The 20,595-nt window shown below is 41.3% G+C and overlaps 2 protein-coding genes across 3 annotated transcripts in view; one reads left to right on the plus strand and one right to left on the minus strand.

Annotated features, from left to right (window-relative positions):
- LOC126419163 (mitochondrial import receptor subunit TOM40 homolog 1-like) overlaps nt 1-920 on the minus strand; it is a 67,494-nt gene extending 66,574 nt beyond the window's left edge. Inside the window, exon 1 of the mRNA XM_050086289.1 lies at nt 531-920. Coding sequence (XP_049942246.1) covers nt 531-783 — 253 coding nt within the window. The 5' untranslated portion in view covers nt 784-920. The remainder of the gene's footprint in view (nt 1-530) is intronic.
- Nucleotides 921-1,171: 251 nt separating this feature from the next.
- Nucleotides 1,172-20,595, plus strand: part of LOC126419164 (splicing factor, arginine/serine-rich 19-like) — a 176,900-nt gene continuing 157,476 nt past the window's right edge. Inside the window, exons 1-3 of one of the 2 annotated variants that reach the window (XM_050086291.1) lie at nt 1,172-1,274; nt 7,563-7,636; nt 13,744-13,857. In XM_050086291.1, coding sequence (XP_049942248.1) covers nt 13,746-13,857 — 112 coding nt within the window. In that variant the 5' untranslated portion in view covers nt 1,172-1,274; nt 7,563-7,636; nt 13,744-13,745. Of the gene's footprint in view, nt 1,275-4,349; nt 6,694-7,562; nt 7,637-13,743; nt 13,858-20,595 lie in introns of those variants that run through there. The other variant, XM_050086290.1, reaches the window with a different exon arrangement.

The raw sequence follows: 20,595 nt of genomic DNA on the forward strand, positions 1-20,595 counted from the left end.
TTTTTTCTGACTTTGCTTCAAATTATCCATATGCAAATCGCCCAGAAAATATTTTTTTATTATTTCGTTTAGAAATGTGCACAAAGTTGTACAAGATGGTCTAGTTTTGTTTCTTTCAAGAAAATATTGCCTAAGGTGTTAAGTCTCAAAGTTCCCGAAAACTCACGTGTGCACTGTTGATTGCTGCGCTATGGGATCAAACAAATGACTATATCTCTGCATGTATTAAGCTGCCATAAGTAAAACTTAACTACTGTTTAGCGGAAGCAGGTGTGAATGTGCACATATAATTAGAGATGGTCATGCAAGCCTTTTGTTTTTCTTTCTTTGAAAATTTGAGCACTTGGCACAGAATGGCCGATAGTTCCGTACGAGTCGTTCCATACTAGTACTGAATCCCAACATCTGATATAACCAGCAGTAATTACGCAAAGTCACCGTAACAATTTGGTTTGTATAATTACGTTACATATTTTCGAATGTGGAAAACGGTTTAATCTGCGGGATAAAAGTAAGGTTAGTATCCACACCTTTGCACTTCTTGTGGAGATCTTCAACAGTGCCAGGGTTTTCTAGACCTTTGGTGTCGCTAGTGCCTGTTGTTTCGCCTATCTGTTGGATCTTGCTGCTACTAATGTCTTCTGCTTTTGGTGCAGCAGGCGGAAAACCAACTGTCGGCGGCGGTGGTGGTGGTGGTGTCGGGGCTGCCGTCGTCTGCGGCGGCGGTGGAGGTGGCGTCGTGAATGTGCTTGCCGGTCCCGGTGATGCCATAGAGTTACCCATTTTTAATTACGCGGTGATGTGTATTTACTTACAACAGAAACGCCACAACTACAGATCAATTAAAACTTTACCCCACACGCCTACTAACAATTCACATTTCACACCACAAATCCAAAATTCACAAGTTCCAAAGAGACCTCACTTCTGCACCTCAGTCGTTGATATCTTCTTCCTTAACACTCTGTTGTATTCTCTGGTGAAAACTATGAGATCACAGATAACACGAACAGAACGAAAATTTTAAAAATTAATGCATATTATGTCATAAGAACGGAATTTTAAATAATTGTAATTACAATTCTTCTGATGCTGTCAGGGGATATAGTTCGGAATTGTGAACTGTGCTCTAACGCTCAATTAATATCTCTGTTCACTTCACAATCAATGGTTAGAGGATAGAGAGGCGTCGCTGGTTAAAGTCTGATAAGTAGTGATGTGAAGATACGTACAACGCCAGTTTGCTCAGAGGAAAAAACGTATAAATGTGAAATGTAGTGTATTTGATGTTTTATGTCTGTATTACATGTTTTTTTGTAATATAAATGGCTTTAGATACAAATTGGATCGTCAGAAAATTACGCTTTTGTAATCTTAAATCTGATGGGTATCATAGTTATTTTTTGGAAAAAATAAAAATTGTTGCAAAACTGATCAGTGATTGATCTTCAGCTTGCTAATGTAATCTGTTTAATTATACATTATATTGTAAATATGAAGGCGGCTCACCATGACTGTATCCAAAGTAGATAGAAAGATAATGCGTGATATAGAGTTTTCTTGGGATATGGAAATAATTTATAGCCAAGCCCGGGATGTACATCACAATGATGGAAACATCGTGGTACTGAAAATGCTAACATACAGATAGTGACGACGTATGTTGGTTGTAATCTACTTTTGGATGTAAACTTGATTCTTTAAAAGTGTGAAGAAGCAACAAAAATTTGAGATATGAAGCATTCAAGCCACCGTATTTTTGATCCTCCTCTACCTCCTGTTATTTACGGACCATGAGACATTTCTCACGGTCAGAATATTAATGAGAGAAGCAATTCCCTTCAGTTTCATTATTTGCGACGAAAACTACATTTTTAAGTCTGTCAAAACAGGCCGAGGAAGTGAGTTAGTCAAAACCATAAATTAACATGTTTGTAACATGGTATATGTAGTGAAGGGGAAACAGTACGTCTGTAGCTGGTTTGCACCTGAACATCAGCACTTGGATGAGCCTTATGTGCAAAATGCCCATACGAAGCTTGCAGTATAATGTACACCTGTTTTTCTCATGTGTAATGGTTCACAAAGCATCTAGAGATTGCCACTTTGAATTGCCTGTTATTTTAAGAAATTAAGTTGAATGCTATCACCCGTAAATTTATTCATGTAGCATAATTATTTGCTGTCGGTGTGTTATTGATATTGTGTGTACCGGTTCTGCATCAGCTGTTGGTAGGCAGATGTTATTTTGTCTCATGTAATGTCAATGAGAGTGTCTTTTTCAAAAGAACCAGTGTTCAAATTTATACCCAAGTGCATCAGTCTTATTAAATAGAATATACCCTTATAAATCTTAAGTCATTTATAAACCACCCTCTTAATCACTGCAAGAGTTGCAGAATACTTGTTCTTTTGTATAATTTATAAATTTTGAACTGCTGGCACTGTATAAATAATTTTAAGCATGAATTCTTTGATTGGTGTGTGGGCAATGATGATTGTCTTTCATGCATCTAAAATAAAACAATGACAACAGCTTTGAGTGTATGCAGTAGTTGTCGTTCAGACATTGCCTAAGCTTGTTTTCTGACACACATTGTGTGTCCTGCTGTTCCTGTTCCATTTTTTGGAATTGAATGCCCATCTGACAGCTAAAGCTTCTTCCTTGTTCCTGTGTCTGTTATATTTCTTTTTTTCCCGACTAAATTCTGCTTTAGAGTTTCTTTTCTGTTCATCATTTGTTGTTGTCGTCGTCATGCTTCCCCCTCCCCCTCCCCCCCCCCCCCCTCAATAAATCTGTTAATGTTCCTCCAGTTCTTTGCTGCGTAATTTCATTTACATTTAAGGTCAACTATCGCTCTCTGTTAATCATTACTAATGATACAGCTAATTTCACTTATTATCTCCAACGTCATCTACACAGAATCTGACACTTCAGTATCTTTTATGGGTAATTTCCATTTGAACTATACTGAATTCCTTTATGATTATTCCCAACTACAGGACTTCGAGATGAGAAATAAACAAGCTTAATTTGTGCATCCCAGCTGCCGTGTAACTTACACTTAATGAATTTTCAAAGCTAGCTCTCTCTCTCTCTCTCTCTCTCTCTCTCTCTCTCTCTCTCTCTCTCTCTCTCTCTCTCTCTCTGAGACTTTGAGGAATAATTGAGTTGTTATTTAAATACATACCATATGACGGTAGTTGGAATTCATACATTTTGACATTGTCCATTGGCTTTGTTCTTCAAACAGTTGCCAAAAAGCTATTCTACTCTACCTGAAAATAATTCTTTTTTTAGGCTCATTATATTTGTTACCCATATAGATCTGACTTGACAAAGTGAAGAGCCAATGTGATTAAAAGGAAGACTTTTTTGGTATTATAAAAAAGTTCTTGGAATTTATTACTTGCAATGAATGTGTAGTACTGGAAGTTTAAATGATAGATTAGCTATATCGTTATGGTTTGGTTGGTGTAGCCAGCTTCATATTTATTATGAAAAAGACATCTTTTTCTGCGGATCTCATTATGTATTCTGATTCAAATACTGACAGATAAATTCTAATGAAGCCATTTATAATTTTTAGATGTAAATCTGTTTTAAATATATTAGAGTAAAACTGCTTTGTGCAAACCATGAGATGACAGGAGGAGAACAGCAGCAGCAACATTGTGAGAGCAGCCTTCTGGATCCAGTTTTTCCATCTGACTTATGTACAGCACCATCAGGGAAGAGGAAGAGGACCGCTCCATCACTTCATCATGAATCGTTATCGTAGCTGGTGTCTCGTCGTTAGGGAAAGTGGTGCACATGTTGGCAGTTTCATAGCATTGTATTGGTGGTATTTTTCAGTTCTGAAGATACATTTGCATTTCTTATTTTCCCTGATACGATAATGGCTGCTTTGTGGCTGAAGCCACTGATTGCACTTATTTTGGAACATCCAATTTTTCCTAATTGTAAAACCTACTTTTGAACACAAACACCTAAGCGGTTATTACATCCATCAAGAATGAAGTGATACGTGATTTTTGGTCTTTTGCTTTATATAAACTTGTCCTACACCTAACATTATGTTGTCTCCCATTTCCCAATGGATGTAAAGCAGTGCTTTAGACACCATTATCCAAGCTCACACAAAACAGCTGAGAAAAATATTCATAACAGCAAATTTTTTTCCTATCATGAGATGAATTTTGTCATTATGTCAGATGACATCTGTGAGCCAGCTGTGCTTTAAAAGGCACGAAGGCACGTTTTGATCTTCAGCGTAAAGGGGCATGAGCCATATCCTTGTAATATAGATGGGGAGGGGGGGGGGGGAGATTTAATGGGAGACAAAGAAAAATATACACACTGGGCCATAGGTGAAGTGAAGGCGTAAATGGTCCAAAAATTATTAATATTTTCTTTCAGATGCATGAAGTGACAAATATTGAATTGCAAAAACATTGAATATTGAGCTGCATGTATCACTTCATTACATTCTTGTTTGTAATTTTGATACTTAATGGCAAAAAGCTATAGGCCTACTTAGGTTAAGTTCCAACTCTAATTTTTGTAGAGCCCTCCAGATATCTTCTGCCAAATATTTTTGTGGTGAATTGATTTCAGTAACTCACAGGCAGTGCAGTAACACACCAACACAGCCTACCTGATCAGTTCAAGATGTACAGCAGTTCACTGGCAGACCTCACATCCTACAATTTTGTACAGCAGTGTTTGAATAATGGGAATAAACTCCTTTCAGCTGGCCGTATTGTAGGTGTGGATGATAGCCTTCCTCTTTAAGGCTAGCAGGTTTAAATGTTACAAGATGTATGGAATTCAAAGGTAGTTTCTAGCTTTATGTAGGTCTTAAAGATTTGCAGTTATTTTATAATACATTTATCTAGAAACATGGCCAAAAAGGAGAAACATTGAAAGAAATGAAGTTTTATTTACTTGTGATTCTTTATTTCATATCTCACTCTCTGCTGAATGACAATCATTTCTTCTATTTTTGTGATGTTCACATAGCTATAGCTTTGGCAGTGTAAGAAGTCACACTGAATCACCAAATCTGGGTCATAGTGCATTTTAAATTATGTGACACATCAGTCTTTATAGACTGTGAGAGCACATCTGACCTAGCAGTGTTTAGATGACTCATGATCATATATGCTAACAAAATGTTCGTACGACCATTATGAAATCTGAATCTGTCAAGACGTGTTTCAGCTGAACTTTGCCTTCTGCTACAGTGTATATCTTGTTGTTTCATTTAGTTCTTGGTAGGATAAACCTTCGTTCATATTTGTGTGCTTGCCGTATCTTCTTCTACCTCTCCTTCTTATCCCAATTATTTTTCCTTCAATGATAATTTCTTTGAAGAAGACAGTTTTTCTTCAGAATCTGTATTACACAATAAATTATGAACTCTTGAAATGATTGTCAGTTACTAACTTAGAAAATTGTCAAGGAGCTTTTGTTCTGCCATTGGCAGATAATATTGTTTCAAATTCTCCTCATTTGTGTGCAAATGTGCGGCTAATCATGATTAAGTTGACAGTGGTTTTATTCAATTGTTGCCAAGTGGTAACACAACAAGAATAAGGATTGTTATGCTATGTAGTGGCTTGTCAGTAACAAATAAGAATTTTGCCAGAGAGAAGTGACACTGCTAAAAACTCAGAGCAATGTGCACTGCAACAACAACCTGCATTACAAAGAACTTCAGATGGGAGCAGCTAAAGTTGTGGGTGGTGGGGCAAGTCATTGCTTTCTGTACTGGCTCAATTTAGCTCAGTTCATCAGCCAGTAAAAATCAGATATATGTGTTTTAGTTTCATTTGTACTTTGCGTGCTTTGCTTTTCAGTTCCATTGTTGACATGATCAAACTGTGCAAGTAACAGCTGATTCAATGAATGTAACCATGTAATCCACATCAATGTTATATGTTTGTTGGGTAGTTGTTTGTATATGGTGCTACTTGGGTGGCAGCCACAGTAGAAATCTCTCTTTGACGAAAATGTGTTAAAAGTTGAGGCAAAAACATGGTGCGCTGTGGAATTATTATTCCCATCCTGATCACAAATTTATCTTCTCCACAGTAAACTATATCTTTAGTAAATATCCATTTCCTCAACTCTTGTAGTGTAGATTGGGAATCAGGTCCATTTTTTCAACCACAAATGAAGTGTTTGCAGATTTCTTGGTCAACAGCCTTGCATGAAAGACAGCAGTCACAGTGTTACATATTGCACAGTGAAGCTATGTGAGATTTGAGGAGTTGTAAAATACCATTAATACTTTGTTGTTGTTGCCAACAGTTACATGCAAACTTTCCCTAAGGCACCAGTGAAATTTCGGTGCGAAAAAAACGGTCGCGGCGCGTTCTCCGAATTGTCTGAGTGGCTGGCCTCCGCCGTGGCCCCACTCATTTCTCATCCACAGTTCTGTGAGGACCTGGATGATTGATACGGTATTCCGCTGTTTCGCGGTTGGTGGGTTCCAGCACAAGCGGTTGCTGGTCGGCCGTGTTCGGGATGCAGAGCTCCGTGCTCTGCAGCCTCGGTGTGTACAACTATTTGTGCACAGACGAGATCGGAATACGTAACGAACCGCGCGTTATTTTGTTTACTAGCAAATCGCTGACAGTCATTTGAAACGCGAAGTGGTCAATTCGACAGCAGACACCAGTATGGAGGTATGAATATATTTATTGGTAACTGCTGCCAACGTTAGGAAATTAATAGTAAGAGTTGCTGTCTTCCCATTTTCTTAATCTAGTGGTAAGACCTCTGTAACTTGCTAAAATCAACATAAATTTAAAACAGTTTGTACAGATAGTTTCTTGTCTTTATTATTCTAAGGTGCTATCTGGTGGCTATAATGTGAATACTAATGCAAGTGTAATTGATTTTCAAGTGAACTTTGTAATAAGTTTCATGTTATACATTTACAAGTACTTTGTAACTTACTGTGATTGTTTCAGATATTACATGCAAACTATCTTCTTATCTGCAAGATAGAAGTCAACATAAAATATTGATGTGAAGGTGGTAACAAACATGTGTCTCGTATAGAGTTGTCAGTATTTTGTGTATGCCAATCTGTAGAGAGTAATAACTGCTCTTTTATGGGTGAGTAGGAAGGGGTGGGGGGTTATCATTTATTGGGCTCTGGTTTCTTAGTATTTCGAAACTTTGTCACAGTTTTGACTTGCTTTGTTTTCTTTATATACTTAAAAGCACACATCATAATGCAGACATTTCGTAGCATAACTGCATTTTAAAATTCAAAACATGCAGAAAGCTACATAGAAAAAGTGGCAGGACCTGGATTCATGAATATCAAATAAGATTACTTATTTTATTTTGCTGTATTGAGTAAGCAGTCTTTCCTGTTCCTGTAATATCACTGTTGTTGAAAAGGAATTATTGGTGTGGGTGTTTGGTGTTTCTTTTAGGACTAACAGTTGCTTTTATTAAAGTAGTATTAAGTGTACCCCAGATAACAAAATTGTGTCATGTTGCTAGCGTTATTATATTTTAATACATTACTTCTTTTTTCAAGGTTTTAGTGGTTTTCTGCCCCTCAGGATTTCCAGAATCTGAAACTTTGACGTTGCTGTGCACTGTAATTCTCAGGTACAGTGATATACCTTTTAACGAAATGTGTTTCATCGTTTGTCTATAGAATTAACAAAATACACTTTCTTTATTACTCTCTTCAGAAGATGGATGTTTTGAGGTTTCATTAATTTAGGTCACGTGTACTGTTAGTATGTAATACTGTCATCTCTAATTCAGCTGGAGACAGTTTGTTGGTGACCTGACTGGGTATAAATATGCAACCAGTAGTTTTTTTGGATTTTATATACGATTTATTGTACCATTAACTAGTTTTCAAGCCATTGCAGGCTCATCATTGGATGGAGGGGAACATTATTTCATGGACCAAGCGTAGCTAGATGTTGTTGTGATAGGGAGTGCACTGCACTGTCGTATCCATAGCAAATTCATTCCCATAATGTACATTATCAGGTGTGTGCGCGCACGCGCGCGCCCACACACACACACACACACACACACACACACACACACACACACACACACACACACAATATATTTAGCTGCACCTAGGTTTCACTTTCTTTTATCGATGTGTTCTGCGTAAAATTGATATTTCATTCCTGCCCTCATTAGTTGATGTCAGGGTTTCCTTCAGTTTTACCTGCTGTACAAGAAAGTAAGGGATGTAAAACATGTGAATGCTTTTCATCCAATTACATGGACACTAGCCACGTTTTCAGCCATTACCTGCCTGTCAGTGACTCAATGCCTCTGCTTTTTGGTGAGTGTTACCTTTAATCTTAAGTTATTAACATTCTGCCAACATTTTCCAGTACCGTATTTATATTGGCTAGAGTAATAGCTTTCCAAATACTCTCAGTAATTAGGCAATGTCTTGTTTCATTTACCTTGTTTCCACCTAGCCATTTCATTGCAGTCAAATTCTTCTCTCAGTATCATATCTCCCAAGTCATCATCTATTTCGTCTTTCATTTCCATAATGTTGTCTTCAAGTTCATTTACTCTGTATTGCCCGTCTATATGATAACTCCTCCTGAAAGTAACAGTCAGAAGCCGACTATGTTAGCAAGTGTAATACTACAGAGTGTTGTTTCAACAAGTTGTAATTGATAGTTCTTTTGAACCTGAAGAATCTGAAAGCAACAGTAAATTTCTGAATGGCTTATGAAAATTGTATCAGACACTATTGGAGAAAAGGCTACCTTAGATCTCTTCATGTTTGTAATAACAGTAAATTTGCAGAGAAGCTTCAGGGTTGGAAACTAATTTTTCCACAGGGTTGGAAACTAATTTTTCCATTCTGTTTATGTGATCTTCAGTCAGAAAACTGCTTTGTTGCAGCTCTCCATGCTACTCAATTCTGTGCAAGCCTCTTCATCTCCAAGTAACTACTGCAACTTAAATCCTACTGAATCTGCTTATTGTATTCACCTCTTGGGCTCTGTCTATGATTTTTACCCCCCACACTTTTCTCCAGTACAAAGTTGGTGATCATTTGATGTCTCAGAATGTGCCCTATGAACTGATCTCTTCTTCTAGCCAGGTTGTGCCACAAATTTCTTTTCTCCTCAGTTCTATTCAATGCCTCCTAATTAGCTATGTGGTCTACCCACCTAACCTTCAACATTATTCTGTAGTGCCACATTTCAAAAGCTTCTATTCTCTTATTGTCAAAAGCGTTTATTGCCCATGTTTCACTTTTGTACATGACTGCACTCCATACAAGTACTTCCAGAGAAGACTTCCTGACTCTTAAAAAATATATTTGATGTTAACAAATTTCTCATCTTCTGAAACACTTTTCTTGACAGTCTACATTTTATGTCCTCTCTACGTCGGCCATCATCTGTTATTTTACTGCCCAAATAGCAAAACGCATCTACTAGTTTAAGTTTATCACTTCCCAATCTAACTCCCTCAATTTGCCTGATTAAATGACTAAATTCAATTAGCCTTGTTGTGCTTTTGTTGGTGCTCTTCTTATGTCCATCTTTCAAGACACTGTCCATTCCGGTCAACTGCTCTTCATAGTCCTTGGCTGTCTCTGACAGAATTACAATTTCATTGGCAAACCTCAAAGCTTATATTTCTTCTCCCTGAACTTTAATTCCTTCTTCAAATTTTTCTCTGGTTTCCTTTACTGCTTGCTCAGTGAACAGATTGAATAGCATGGGGGATAGGCTGCAAACCTGTCTCACTCCCTTCTTGATCATTACTTCCTTTTTGTGCCCCTTGACTCTTATAAACTGATTTCACCCCCTCTGTTTTACCACTTCTACCTTCAGAATTTCAAAGAGAGTATTCTAGTCAACATTGTTAAAAACTTTCTCTAAGCCTAAAAATGATGAAAAATAGGTTTGCCTGTCCTTACTCTATTTTCTAAAAGAAGTCGTAGGGTTGTTACTGCCTCGCATGTGTCCACATTTCTTGAGAATCCAAACTGATGTCCCTGAGGTCAGTTTCTACCTGTTTTCTGATACTTCTGTAAAGAGTTTGTGATAGTATTTTACAACTATGGCTTAGTAAACTGATAGATTGTTAAATTCACACCTGCCTCATTACTGGTACTCTTCCATATGGCTGTGCTGTTATTTTTTATGGATTCCATATGACATTATATATCCTTTTTTATAATAAATATATATATCTCTTGTGTTCTTCCATTTGATGGCCACTATTTGTCTCCAGCAATCATTTCCCTTATCTGCAGTTTAGCTGCAACTAAATATGTATGCATAAAGCTCATTTTCTTAAGATGCCTGGAGCACCAGCTGTTTCCTAAAACCAGCTGCTCAAAAAGATATGAATTATAATAATACCAAACTAAGAAAACAATATAAATAATGTAATGAAAAATCTCTGGTGGAATATAAATAATAGGAGTGAAGATAACAATTCACCGTACAGCATACAGTCAAGACATTGAGAGGAACGGAAGCAAGACTGTGAATGTTGCTAACTTTCAGAGATAATAGAATACATATACATATACATACACATAAACACATATACTGCATGGCCAAATTGTCCTGACTGACTACGTTTTTTTTTTTTTTTTTTTTTTTTTTTCAGCTTGACTGGTGTAAGGGGTTGTGTGTGGTGGAAATAGTAAGGGTGGAAGAGAGGGTTGGAGGCAGACTGTTGAGGTTGGCAGGGAGAGGCAGTAAATGCACAAGATTGAAATATGCACCAAACAGCTTGTTCTGGTGATGGGCAGGGGGAGCTATGTGCAGTGCATAGTGATGTGTAGGATCAGGTTTGTGGGAGGGAGGGGGGAGAGGAAAGGGAGACTGTAGAAAGGAGGGTGTGACGGCAGGGCGAGTGAAACTAGGCTCATGGGCAGGGGCTAGCAGGCATTGAGGCTAGGAGGATTATGAGATCAAAAGCTATGTTGCAAGAGAATTTTCCATCTACGTAAGTCAGAAAAGCTCGGAACCTCTTGCCCACAGTCTGGCGATGGCCATTGTTTTATGTGGACGGCTGGTTGCTGGTCGTGCCTATATAAAATGCTATGCAGAATTTACAGCCAAGCTGGTATATGTTGTGGCCGCTTTCGTAGGGGCCCTGCCTGTGATAGGACTGGAGTATGATATACTGGGTGAGTGCATTGAATAGGTCCTGCACCTGGGTCTTTTGCAGGGGTGGGCCCCTCGTGGCAAGGGGTTGGGAGTAGCTATGGCATAAGGATTGTGTAGGATATTTTGTAGATTGGCTGGGTTTTAGTTACTGCTTTCGGATGAGTTGGAAGATTTGTGGGTAGGCTTTTCTTCACTTCTGAGCAAAATGATAAATAGTAAACCCACTCATGAAGGATATAGTAATGTAGTTCCACTGGATGATGAAGTGGGTGCTTGTTTGGTTCATGTGGATGGGCAGAGAATTAGGGGTATATGTAGATTCAGCACTGGAAATCTATAAGTGTACCAAATTTGAGGGGTAATTCCTGCCTGTGAAGGCCTTAGTAAGAACTTCTGCTTATTGGACTACAGATTGCTCATCACTGTGGATGCTCCATCCACAGGTGATTAGTATGTAATGGGGAATACATTTTAGTATGCGAGGTATGACAACTATCAAAATGCAAGTACCGTTGACGGTTAGTGGGCTTTATATCGACGGAAGTTTGTATGGAGGAATATGAGAGGTGGTGGTTAACATTCGTGGCTGAGGAAGACCTACGAAAAGCATATAGGTGAGACGGTGTTGAGGCTGTGGAAGAGTAAGGACGATGTCTTGGCCAGAGGTCCAGATCATCAGTGAACATGAATTGTACAAAGGAGAAAAGGAGAGGATCAGGGAAAGGGAAAAGATCAGTTAGTGTGTTGATAAATAGATGGGGACTGTAGGTTATCTCAGATTGAGGCTGGGATAATTTTGGGACTGGAGAATGTGTTGTAAGGATACCTTCCATCTGTGCAGTTCAGAAAAGCTGGTAGCAGAGTGGAGGATCCAGATGACCCAAGTTTGGAAGCAGCCACAGTATTGACTACCAATCAGCTGTCCTCCAGGATGAATGGTTACTGACAAATTGTGGCCAAGAGCAAGGAAGACTAACTTTTGGCACAACATGCAGCTAAGCATAACGTGCTTGAATTCAATGGCTGCATCACAGTCTGGGCCATTGGAACCCCCCCCCCCCCCCCCCCCCAACACCACCAGTTTTTCTCAACTGTGCAGATGGGAGTTATCCTTACAACACCGTCTCCATTCCCAAAATTATCTCGGCCTCAACCTGATGTAACCTATTGTCTCCACACCCTCCACCCAACAGTTTCTGCCCCCTCTGTCCTATCACCACCTTCCCATTCATGTCTGCAAACCGTCATTGTGCTATGCTCTCTGCCAACACACTCACCAGTCTGTTCCCCCGTCTCTGGTCCTCTCCATTTCCTCTCCCCCCACAGCCTCCGATGCTGCACACCATTTAGTCCCTGCTATCCCTCAGCCTTAATCCACTCCACTCTGGATAGTAGCTTCCTTTCAACACAGTTGCATTGTGGCTGGAGCAGCCGAAGATAGCAGTTGTGTGTGCGTGAGGTGTACTTGCTTTTGTGAATGTGTGTGTTTCCTTTATGAAGAGGCTTTCGCTGAAAGCTCAGTATGTCACAAGTCTTCTTGTTGTGCCTGTCTGCAATTCATTGTGTCATCTTGATGCTGAGTAACAATCTATCTTTTTCATAATATTGTTGATAAGGAATTAGTCATTCACATTCACTGTGCTGTATTTCATGAGAAATCATTTTGTTTGGCTTCTCAATCATCTCAAACCTCTTCCAAGGAGCTGCATTAGGGTAAACATCAATGTGACTTTCAACTAGAGACAGTTCACAGTTAGCAGCTCACAGACATTAATTGGAAAGAAGCAAATTATAACTGCAAGTAGGCCCTGTTGATCTTCAAGGCCATGGGACTGGGGAGGGAGCGGGATTGGAAGCCTAACACTGGCATCCATAATTTCTACAGACTTTTTAATTTTTGGACAGCATTACCTTGCGAATTCTACATGTTGATGCCGAGATTCTTCATGAAAATGGAGTTTTTGTTGAGTTTTACTCATGGTGGACTTTTCAGATTGTGTAAGCTACAACAGTCTTATACAGCTGAGAATGACAACAGTGTGCGTATTTCAGAATCTTGGGAACTTACTTATTTCTTGCGTGACTTTCTCAAATGTCCTCCCACAGTCTGACCGCCTCAGGCTCATGTTTCATATCTCCTGAACTATTCAGCCAACCTACAGATTTTCAACATACTCCACATATACAAACTGCAGCCTTTGCTCTATTTGTGTATCTTTCAATGTGTGCTCATAATCATTTTCACTGTTTTGTTTTATGTTGCCTTTTATACACAAAATATGTTTTTCCTTTTAGTGACAAAGAATTGATTGATTGCCCTACAACCTGAGATTTCTCAGACTATTTTTTTGTCTCTGTTTAGGACTGCATCTAATCAGCAGTAATGTTATGTGTTTGTGTAAAAGAATATTATCTGTTTTTTTATGTAGTCAACTCTTTTTTTTTCACTATATGTTGCTGTTCTTGCTATGCTATTATTAGAGAGCATCGTTTTCTTGACCTTTTTGATAATGCCAGATGTCCCTTTCAGATAGAACTAATCAAATTTTTGTGAAATAACAAGACAGTAAACATCCGTTTCAGAAATGTCGTGGGATTCTTCGAGGCGGCGCAGGAGCCGAAGTGTACATGGAAGCTCCTCGTCACGTCTCCGTATGGACTCTTATAGCTCTTCGAGTCGAAGTAATCGTGCCAGAGGTAAATAACACATATTCCATTCCTAATGCTGCATCAAAATTTTGTCACATGTCAGCTTCAGATTGTAGTTTGCCTTTAGAAGCTAAGCAGTTCATATATATATTCAGACACGACTCACTGTGGCCTCATGTCCACCAGCTGTCCTGTCCTCCTTGCCAAATTAGGAGAGAGTTACTGCCAGAAGTAAAGCTGTTGAGGGAGTTTGATGAGTCGTGCATGGATATTAAACAAACTTGTATTTAATGGTACCAAAAGTGTATAATGGTTGCTTGGCAGAGAGGCTAATTCCTCCACCTTACGGTTGAAGTGGGTGAGGCAGAAACCACAGGAATTCTTATATTTTCTTGGATTATAAGATCTCTGCAGATTTACAAGTGCCACTATCCCAGTGGTATCATGCAATGTTGTCAGACTGGGAATAGTTAAGACAAATGCAGAGCACAACTTCTGGCTACCTTCTACTGTTCGTTTTGCATGAGCATTAGAAGAATAAGCAGCTATTTAAAGCTGCTGGCAGGAGATCCACTCTTCATCAGATTCTGTGCCCTGCCCTCAAATGAGCTCTCACTTGACACGACTGAAGTCACAAATGACAGAGGTTTGGAGTCAGTGGAATGCATGCTACAGGTGTCTTGCTCGGAGCTGTCCTTGAAGTGATTGACTTGTAACAGTTTGTGGTGTCAGTGTGGTGCCAACTGCTGCCCAGATTGCTGCTGCAGATGCTGTATGATGCACTGTAGCCATATGCCGAACACAGTGTTCCTCACTCTTAGTAGTGGCTGGTGGCTTTCTGCAGCCTGGTGTTCTTGCGACTGTAAAACTCTTGTTTCCTGAAGACATGTGATTTTGTTTTTCTCTGTAGCTTGATAAGATGTTCTGTGACTGTTTTTTAACATCCAAATTCCATTTTCACAATTTGGTCCTAAGATTATTGAGATTTTTCCTGGCTTATTTTTTGTTGATTTTATATTTGGGTTAAGCCACCAGTTGTTGTCGTTTCAGAGGCATAAATAGTTTTATTTCAACAACTGTGTTATAATGATGTAATTATCCATACTATGATATAGTTTTTTGGTTGTATCTATTCTTTGTATGTTTGTATGCAATTCTATATCTTTTTGAACTTCCATATTTAACATGGGCAGTGTCATCATTTTTCCTAGATAGTAGAATTTGTGTACTTGGGAGATTTTGGATTTTGTGGTAACTGGTGATTAGCTGAAATATTAATTGTTTAGTTTTGATTGGTGCCTTCCATATAGTGTGTCTTCTCATATGAAGTTTGGAGCCAAGATTTGGCTGTTTTTCTGGAGACTGGACTGCTGCTGGTCTGTTATTGGAAAGGATTGTAATGCCATCAATGAGTGCAAGACAAATTTTATTTTGGAGACTTCTGCCAATATATACACCTTTAGTTTTGCCATTTCCTGATCACTTTTCTCAGAACTAAATTGAATACCATATTTACTCAAGTCTAACCCGCACTTTTTTCCTGTTTTTGTAATCCAAAAAACCACCTGCGGCTTAGAATCGAGTGCAAAGTAAGCGGAGGTTCTGAAAAATATTGGTTGGTGCCGCCCAAACTAACTTCTGCCATCGAATATATGTAGCGTTACACAGGCATGCTTTGCAGACACAAAGATAAATACTGGCACCAAAACCTCTGCATCAGTAAATAAATTAAAAAAAAAAAAGTTGGAAGACGAGCTTTTTTCTCCGCCCCGAGTTTCGACCACTGCATTTTCATACATTATCCAAAGAAGTAAATACAAATTCCATATTGTTCATCTTCGAATGTAGCAGCATTTCAATGTACTACAAAAATCCGACTGGCAAGACTGTTTGGGATGTTTGTCAATATGGCCAACTCTACATTCTGAATTTTTTCCTACTTGTGAGAAGAGATGTTTGCTAATAGGAACTTTTATGAATTGTGAATCAGATGCAGTATTCTCTTCACCATAAGAATAATACGAATATCAATATTTTGTCATGTATTCTTTCATGTTTGGTGCTATCTCATTTAAATCCTTTCTGCCTAATAAACTATGAAACTAGAGTGAGACAACAGCAAATGCGGAAGAATATACATATCATGTCATGTTTATATTCGTATTATTCTTATGCCTAATAGTGATACAGTCAGAAATGAAGCACAGCAATTGACTAGATTTTTAAATCTAAGATTTATTTCTGTGCAGAATGTAATGTACTAAAGAGGCGTCTGCAAAGATTTTCAAACGGAGAAAAATTTTCGCTAAACTCTCATTCAGAACATCTTCTATCATACGCAGTCTATTATTTTTTTCTTGTTGACATTATCAAAGAAAGCAGCAGTGTAAGTAACAACAAATAGCAGTCTCTTGCCATTGTTTCGCTAATGAGACGATCCCCCCCCCCCCCCCCCCCCCCACCTTTTTTTTTTTTTAAAGCAGCGATAGCATGCCCAAAAGCAAGCCATGCCGCGAGCGGCGGCAGGCCGTAAACACTCATTATCAGAATGCAACAAACAATGCATTGACACAGTACAGTAATGAATTTTCAGCTTAGAGTGACGTAAACAACTATAACAAAGAGAACGGCACTTATCAGATCAAAGAAAAATAAGCAATCAGTTCAAACCAGACGAAGCACGTGAAAAAGGCTCAAATGGCTTTGAGCACTATGGGACTCAACTGCTGTGGTCATCAGTCCCCCATAACTTAGAACTACTTAAACCTAACGAACCTAAGGACATCACACACATCCATGCCCGAGGCAGGATTCGAACCTGCGACCGTAGCGGTCGCGCGGTTCCAGACTGTAGCACCTAGAAACGCTTGGCCACTCTGGCCAGCCTTGAGAAAGGAAGGGTAAGCATATAAATGCGGACGGAGCGTCTGACGCATAGCAATGGCTACCTGGTAAAGCTTAACTGCTAAGCTTACAACTTGAACCAAACTACTGTAGCTGTATCGTCATTCATTCGACCTAAATTGTGTCTCATATTACAGTGGACCAACTTTGTTTCGATTTGAAGGTGTGGCCTAAAAATTTTCTCTCCCCTTGAATTTTGAGTCTCAAATTTCTGGTGCAGCTTAGATTCCTTGATTTCGAGTCTCATTTTTCAGGTGCGGCTTAGATTCGAGTGTGACTTAGATTCTAGTAAATACAGTAGTAGTGGTAAAAAAAGTCACCCTGTCGGCCCTCCATTTTGATTTTGAAGGACCAGGAAGTTCTAAAAATTTAGCTTCTGATGACATATTGCCTGTTGGCTTTTATCTTGGGATCTTTAGCTGATGTTTGTTCAATGATTTTTTTGACATTTCACCAGCAAGAATAGCTCCCCCCTGCGGGTCCGGGGGTTAGAATAGGCCCGAGGTCTTCCTGCATGTCGTAAGAGGCGACTAAAAGGAGTCCATCCCCCTCAAGGGGGTAGTTAGCGCCTGCGTCCGGAGACGGACGGTTCCACGATCTATATTTGTGGTCTTTTTGGTTTTTCACTTCTCGTTTCTTCCTTCTTTGGTTGGTTCCTTTCTTTGTACTTCTCCATCTCACTGTCTTCCTTACTCTTTCCCTTGCCTTCTTCTCCTTTGCCTTCTTCTCCTTGCCTTCTTCTCCTTGCCTTCTTCTCCTTGCCTTCTCTGGTTTCCGCCTCGGCGTTTGAGACAATCTGTCCTCTCTCTCCCTCTCTCTCTCCTTTTTCTTCTTCTTCTTCCTTCCTCCCTGTGCACGCCTGAAGGCCGACCCACGCGTTCGCACGCGTAGCCAGTGACGGGGTAACGCGTAATTCCCCGCCCTGGGTAGACAAGTAAGGCACGCACGTACCCCCTGGTAAAGGCCAGGCCCAGGGAGGGGTGATTGCCTGAGCTGATACCTTCTGACCATGCCGATTGGTCCCTCCGTCTGTTTCTCAGGAGGTGTGACCTGAGGTGTAAACATTCACCTAAGGCGGGAGTGCCCTCTGAGATGGTCCTCTTAAGGAAGGAGTGCGCCATCGGAGACGCTGGCAATCATGGGGGATTCCTCCGCAATGGATTTCTCTTCTTCTCTCTCGACTTCTGCCCACAAACGGAAACATGACCAGCCCCCAGTGACGAAAGTACTACCGCCTACCCCACAGTTCCTCGTCGTTTCTCGATCTGAGGATGGAAAGGATTTTTCCTCTGTCAACCCTTTCGTTATCCAGAAGGGCGTAGATGCCATAGCCAGATCTGTCAAATCTTGTACCAGGTTGCGTAATGGTACCTTGTTACTTGAAACTGAGAGCACCTTTCAGGCACAAAAACTGCTTCGGCCCACACTCCTGTACACGTTCCCTGTCCGGGTGGAGGCTCACCGAACTTTGAATTTGTCTCGTGGTGTGGTCTATACTAGATCCCTCGACGGATTGACTGATGAGGAGATTCAATCTTTCCTCACTGAGCAGGGTGTGACGGCTGTCCATAGGGTCATGAAAAAGGTCAACAATGACCTTGTACCGACCCAGACACTTTTCTTGACCTTTGATAGTGTTAAGCTGCCATCGCGCATCAAGGCGGGCTACGAGGTTATTTCTGTTCGCCCCTATGTCCCGACACCTATTCGCTGCTACCAGTGTCAGCGTTTCAATCACACTCAACAGTCTTGTTCCAATGCGGCTAAATGTGTCACTTGTGGCAGGGATGCCCATGAGGGTGACTGTCCATCTCCGTCTCCTCGTTTTGTGAACTGTCAGGGTGACCATGCCGCATCCTCCCGCGACTGTCCCGTCTATAAGGAAGAATGCTGTATCCAAGAAATTCGGGTCAAAGAGAAAGTGTCCACCTCGGCTACACGCAAGCTATTGGCTAGTAGGAAGCCCACGCTGCTCCCAGCGGGGAAATACAGTACTGTCTTCGCCTCTCCTCGGACTACCAGGGAGGTGGCAACCCAGACATGCGATCTGACCTTCAGCACCACGGTCGTCCGTTCGGCCAGTGCTAAGATCGCGCGGTCGACGTCTCCTCTTCCTCCCATCACCCCACAGACACCAGCCCCTTCATCAGCTTCTGCTAAGACGAAGACCCAGAAGTCAGATGCACGGGCCTTCAAGAAGGAACCGTCCCATGCAGACTTCCTACGTACCTCGACCTCCCAGCCATCGACCGGTACTTCCACCAAACGACCTTCCAAGAAGGCTCCTAGGAAGCACAGTTCTCCTTCTCCGCCATGGCGGATTTCTTCTCCTGCGCCACCCAGCGGTTGCCGCCCCAGGCCGTCATCCGTTTCGCCTGGCCGCACCGCTGGTAGCTGAACATCTGGCTGTTCACCGGCGGAGGAAGTTCCCCCTCCCGGCCATCTTACCAAGATGGCCGATGAACCTATAGAACCAATGGACGATGACTGTCCGCCTACTGATAGCGGCGGCAGTGCTCGCTCGAAGCCAGGCCCTCAGCGGCCTTCGAGGTGACCCCTTCTTTCATCTTCCTTTTCTTCTTACGATGGCACTTATTCACTGGAATATTCGCAGCATTCGCTCCAACCGAGAGGACTTGAAGTTGCTGCTCCGCTTGCACCGTCCGCTCGTCATAGCCCTCCAGGAAACGAAGCTACGCCCATGCGATCAAATTGCCTTGGCACACTACACCTTTGTGCGTTTTGACCTACCCCCTGTGGTAGGTATCCCGGCTCATGGAGGGGTTATGTTGCTGGTCCGGGATGATATTTACTACGATCCCATCACGTTGCACACCGGCCTGCAGGCAGTTGCCATCCGCATTACTCTCCCCACTTTTACATTTTCCATTTGTACCGTTTGCACTCCATCGTCGTCTGCCGTTACCAGGGTAGACATGATGCAACTTGTTGCTCAGCTACCTGCACCATTTTTGTTAACTGGAGACTTCAATGCCCACCATCCCCTTTGGGGCTCTCCAGCATCCTGCCCGAGGGGCTCCCTGTTAGCAGACCTTTTCAACCAGCTCAATCTTGTCTGCCTCAATACTGGCGCCCCTACTTTTCTTTCGGACACATCTCACACCTATTCCAATTTAGACCTCTCTATATGTACTCCCCAACTTGCACGCCGGTTTGAGTGGTATGCACTTTCTGATACATATTCGAGCGACCACTTCCCGTGTGTTATCCATCTCCTGCAGCATACCCCCTCTCCGTGCTCATCTAGTTGGACCATCTCCAAAGCAGACTGGGGGCTCTTCTCTTCCAGGGCGACCTTTCAGGATCAAACCTTCACAAGCTGCGATCGTCAGGTCGCACACCTCACGGAAGTCATTCTCACTGCTGCTGAATATTCTATCCCTCACCCCACTTCTTCTCCACGTCGCGTACCGGTCCCCTGGTGGACCGCAGCATGTAGAGACGCTTTACGTGCTCGTCGATGTGCTTTACACACCTTTAAACGCCACCCTACAGTGGCGAATTGTATCAATTATAAACGATTACGTGCTCAGTGTCGTTGTATTATTAAAGAAAGCAAGAAAGCCAGCTGGGCTGCTTTCACAAGCACCTTCAACAGTTTTACTCCTTCTTCTGTTGTCTGGGGTAGCCTGCGCCGGCTATCTGGCACTAAGGTCCACTCACCAGTTTCTGGCTTGACGGTCGCGAATGACGTCCTTGTGGCCCCTGAGGCTGTCTCCAATGCCTTCGGCCGCTTTTTCGCAGAGGTTTCGAGCTCCGCTCATTACCACCCTGCCTTCCTCCCCCGCAAACAGGCAGAGGAGGCTAGGCCACCTAACTTCCGTTCCTCGAATCGTGGAAGTTATAATTCCCCATTCACCA

Source organism: Schistocerca serialis, chromosome 9, assembly GCF_023864345.2.
Source record: "Schistocerca serialis cubense isolate TAMUIC-IGC-003099 chromosome 9, iqSchSeri2.2, whole genome shotgun sequence".
Taxonomy (NCBI): Eukaryota; Metazoa; Arthropoda; class Insecta; order Orthoptera; family Acrididae; genus Schistocerca; species Schistocerca serialis.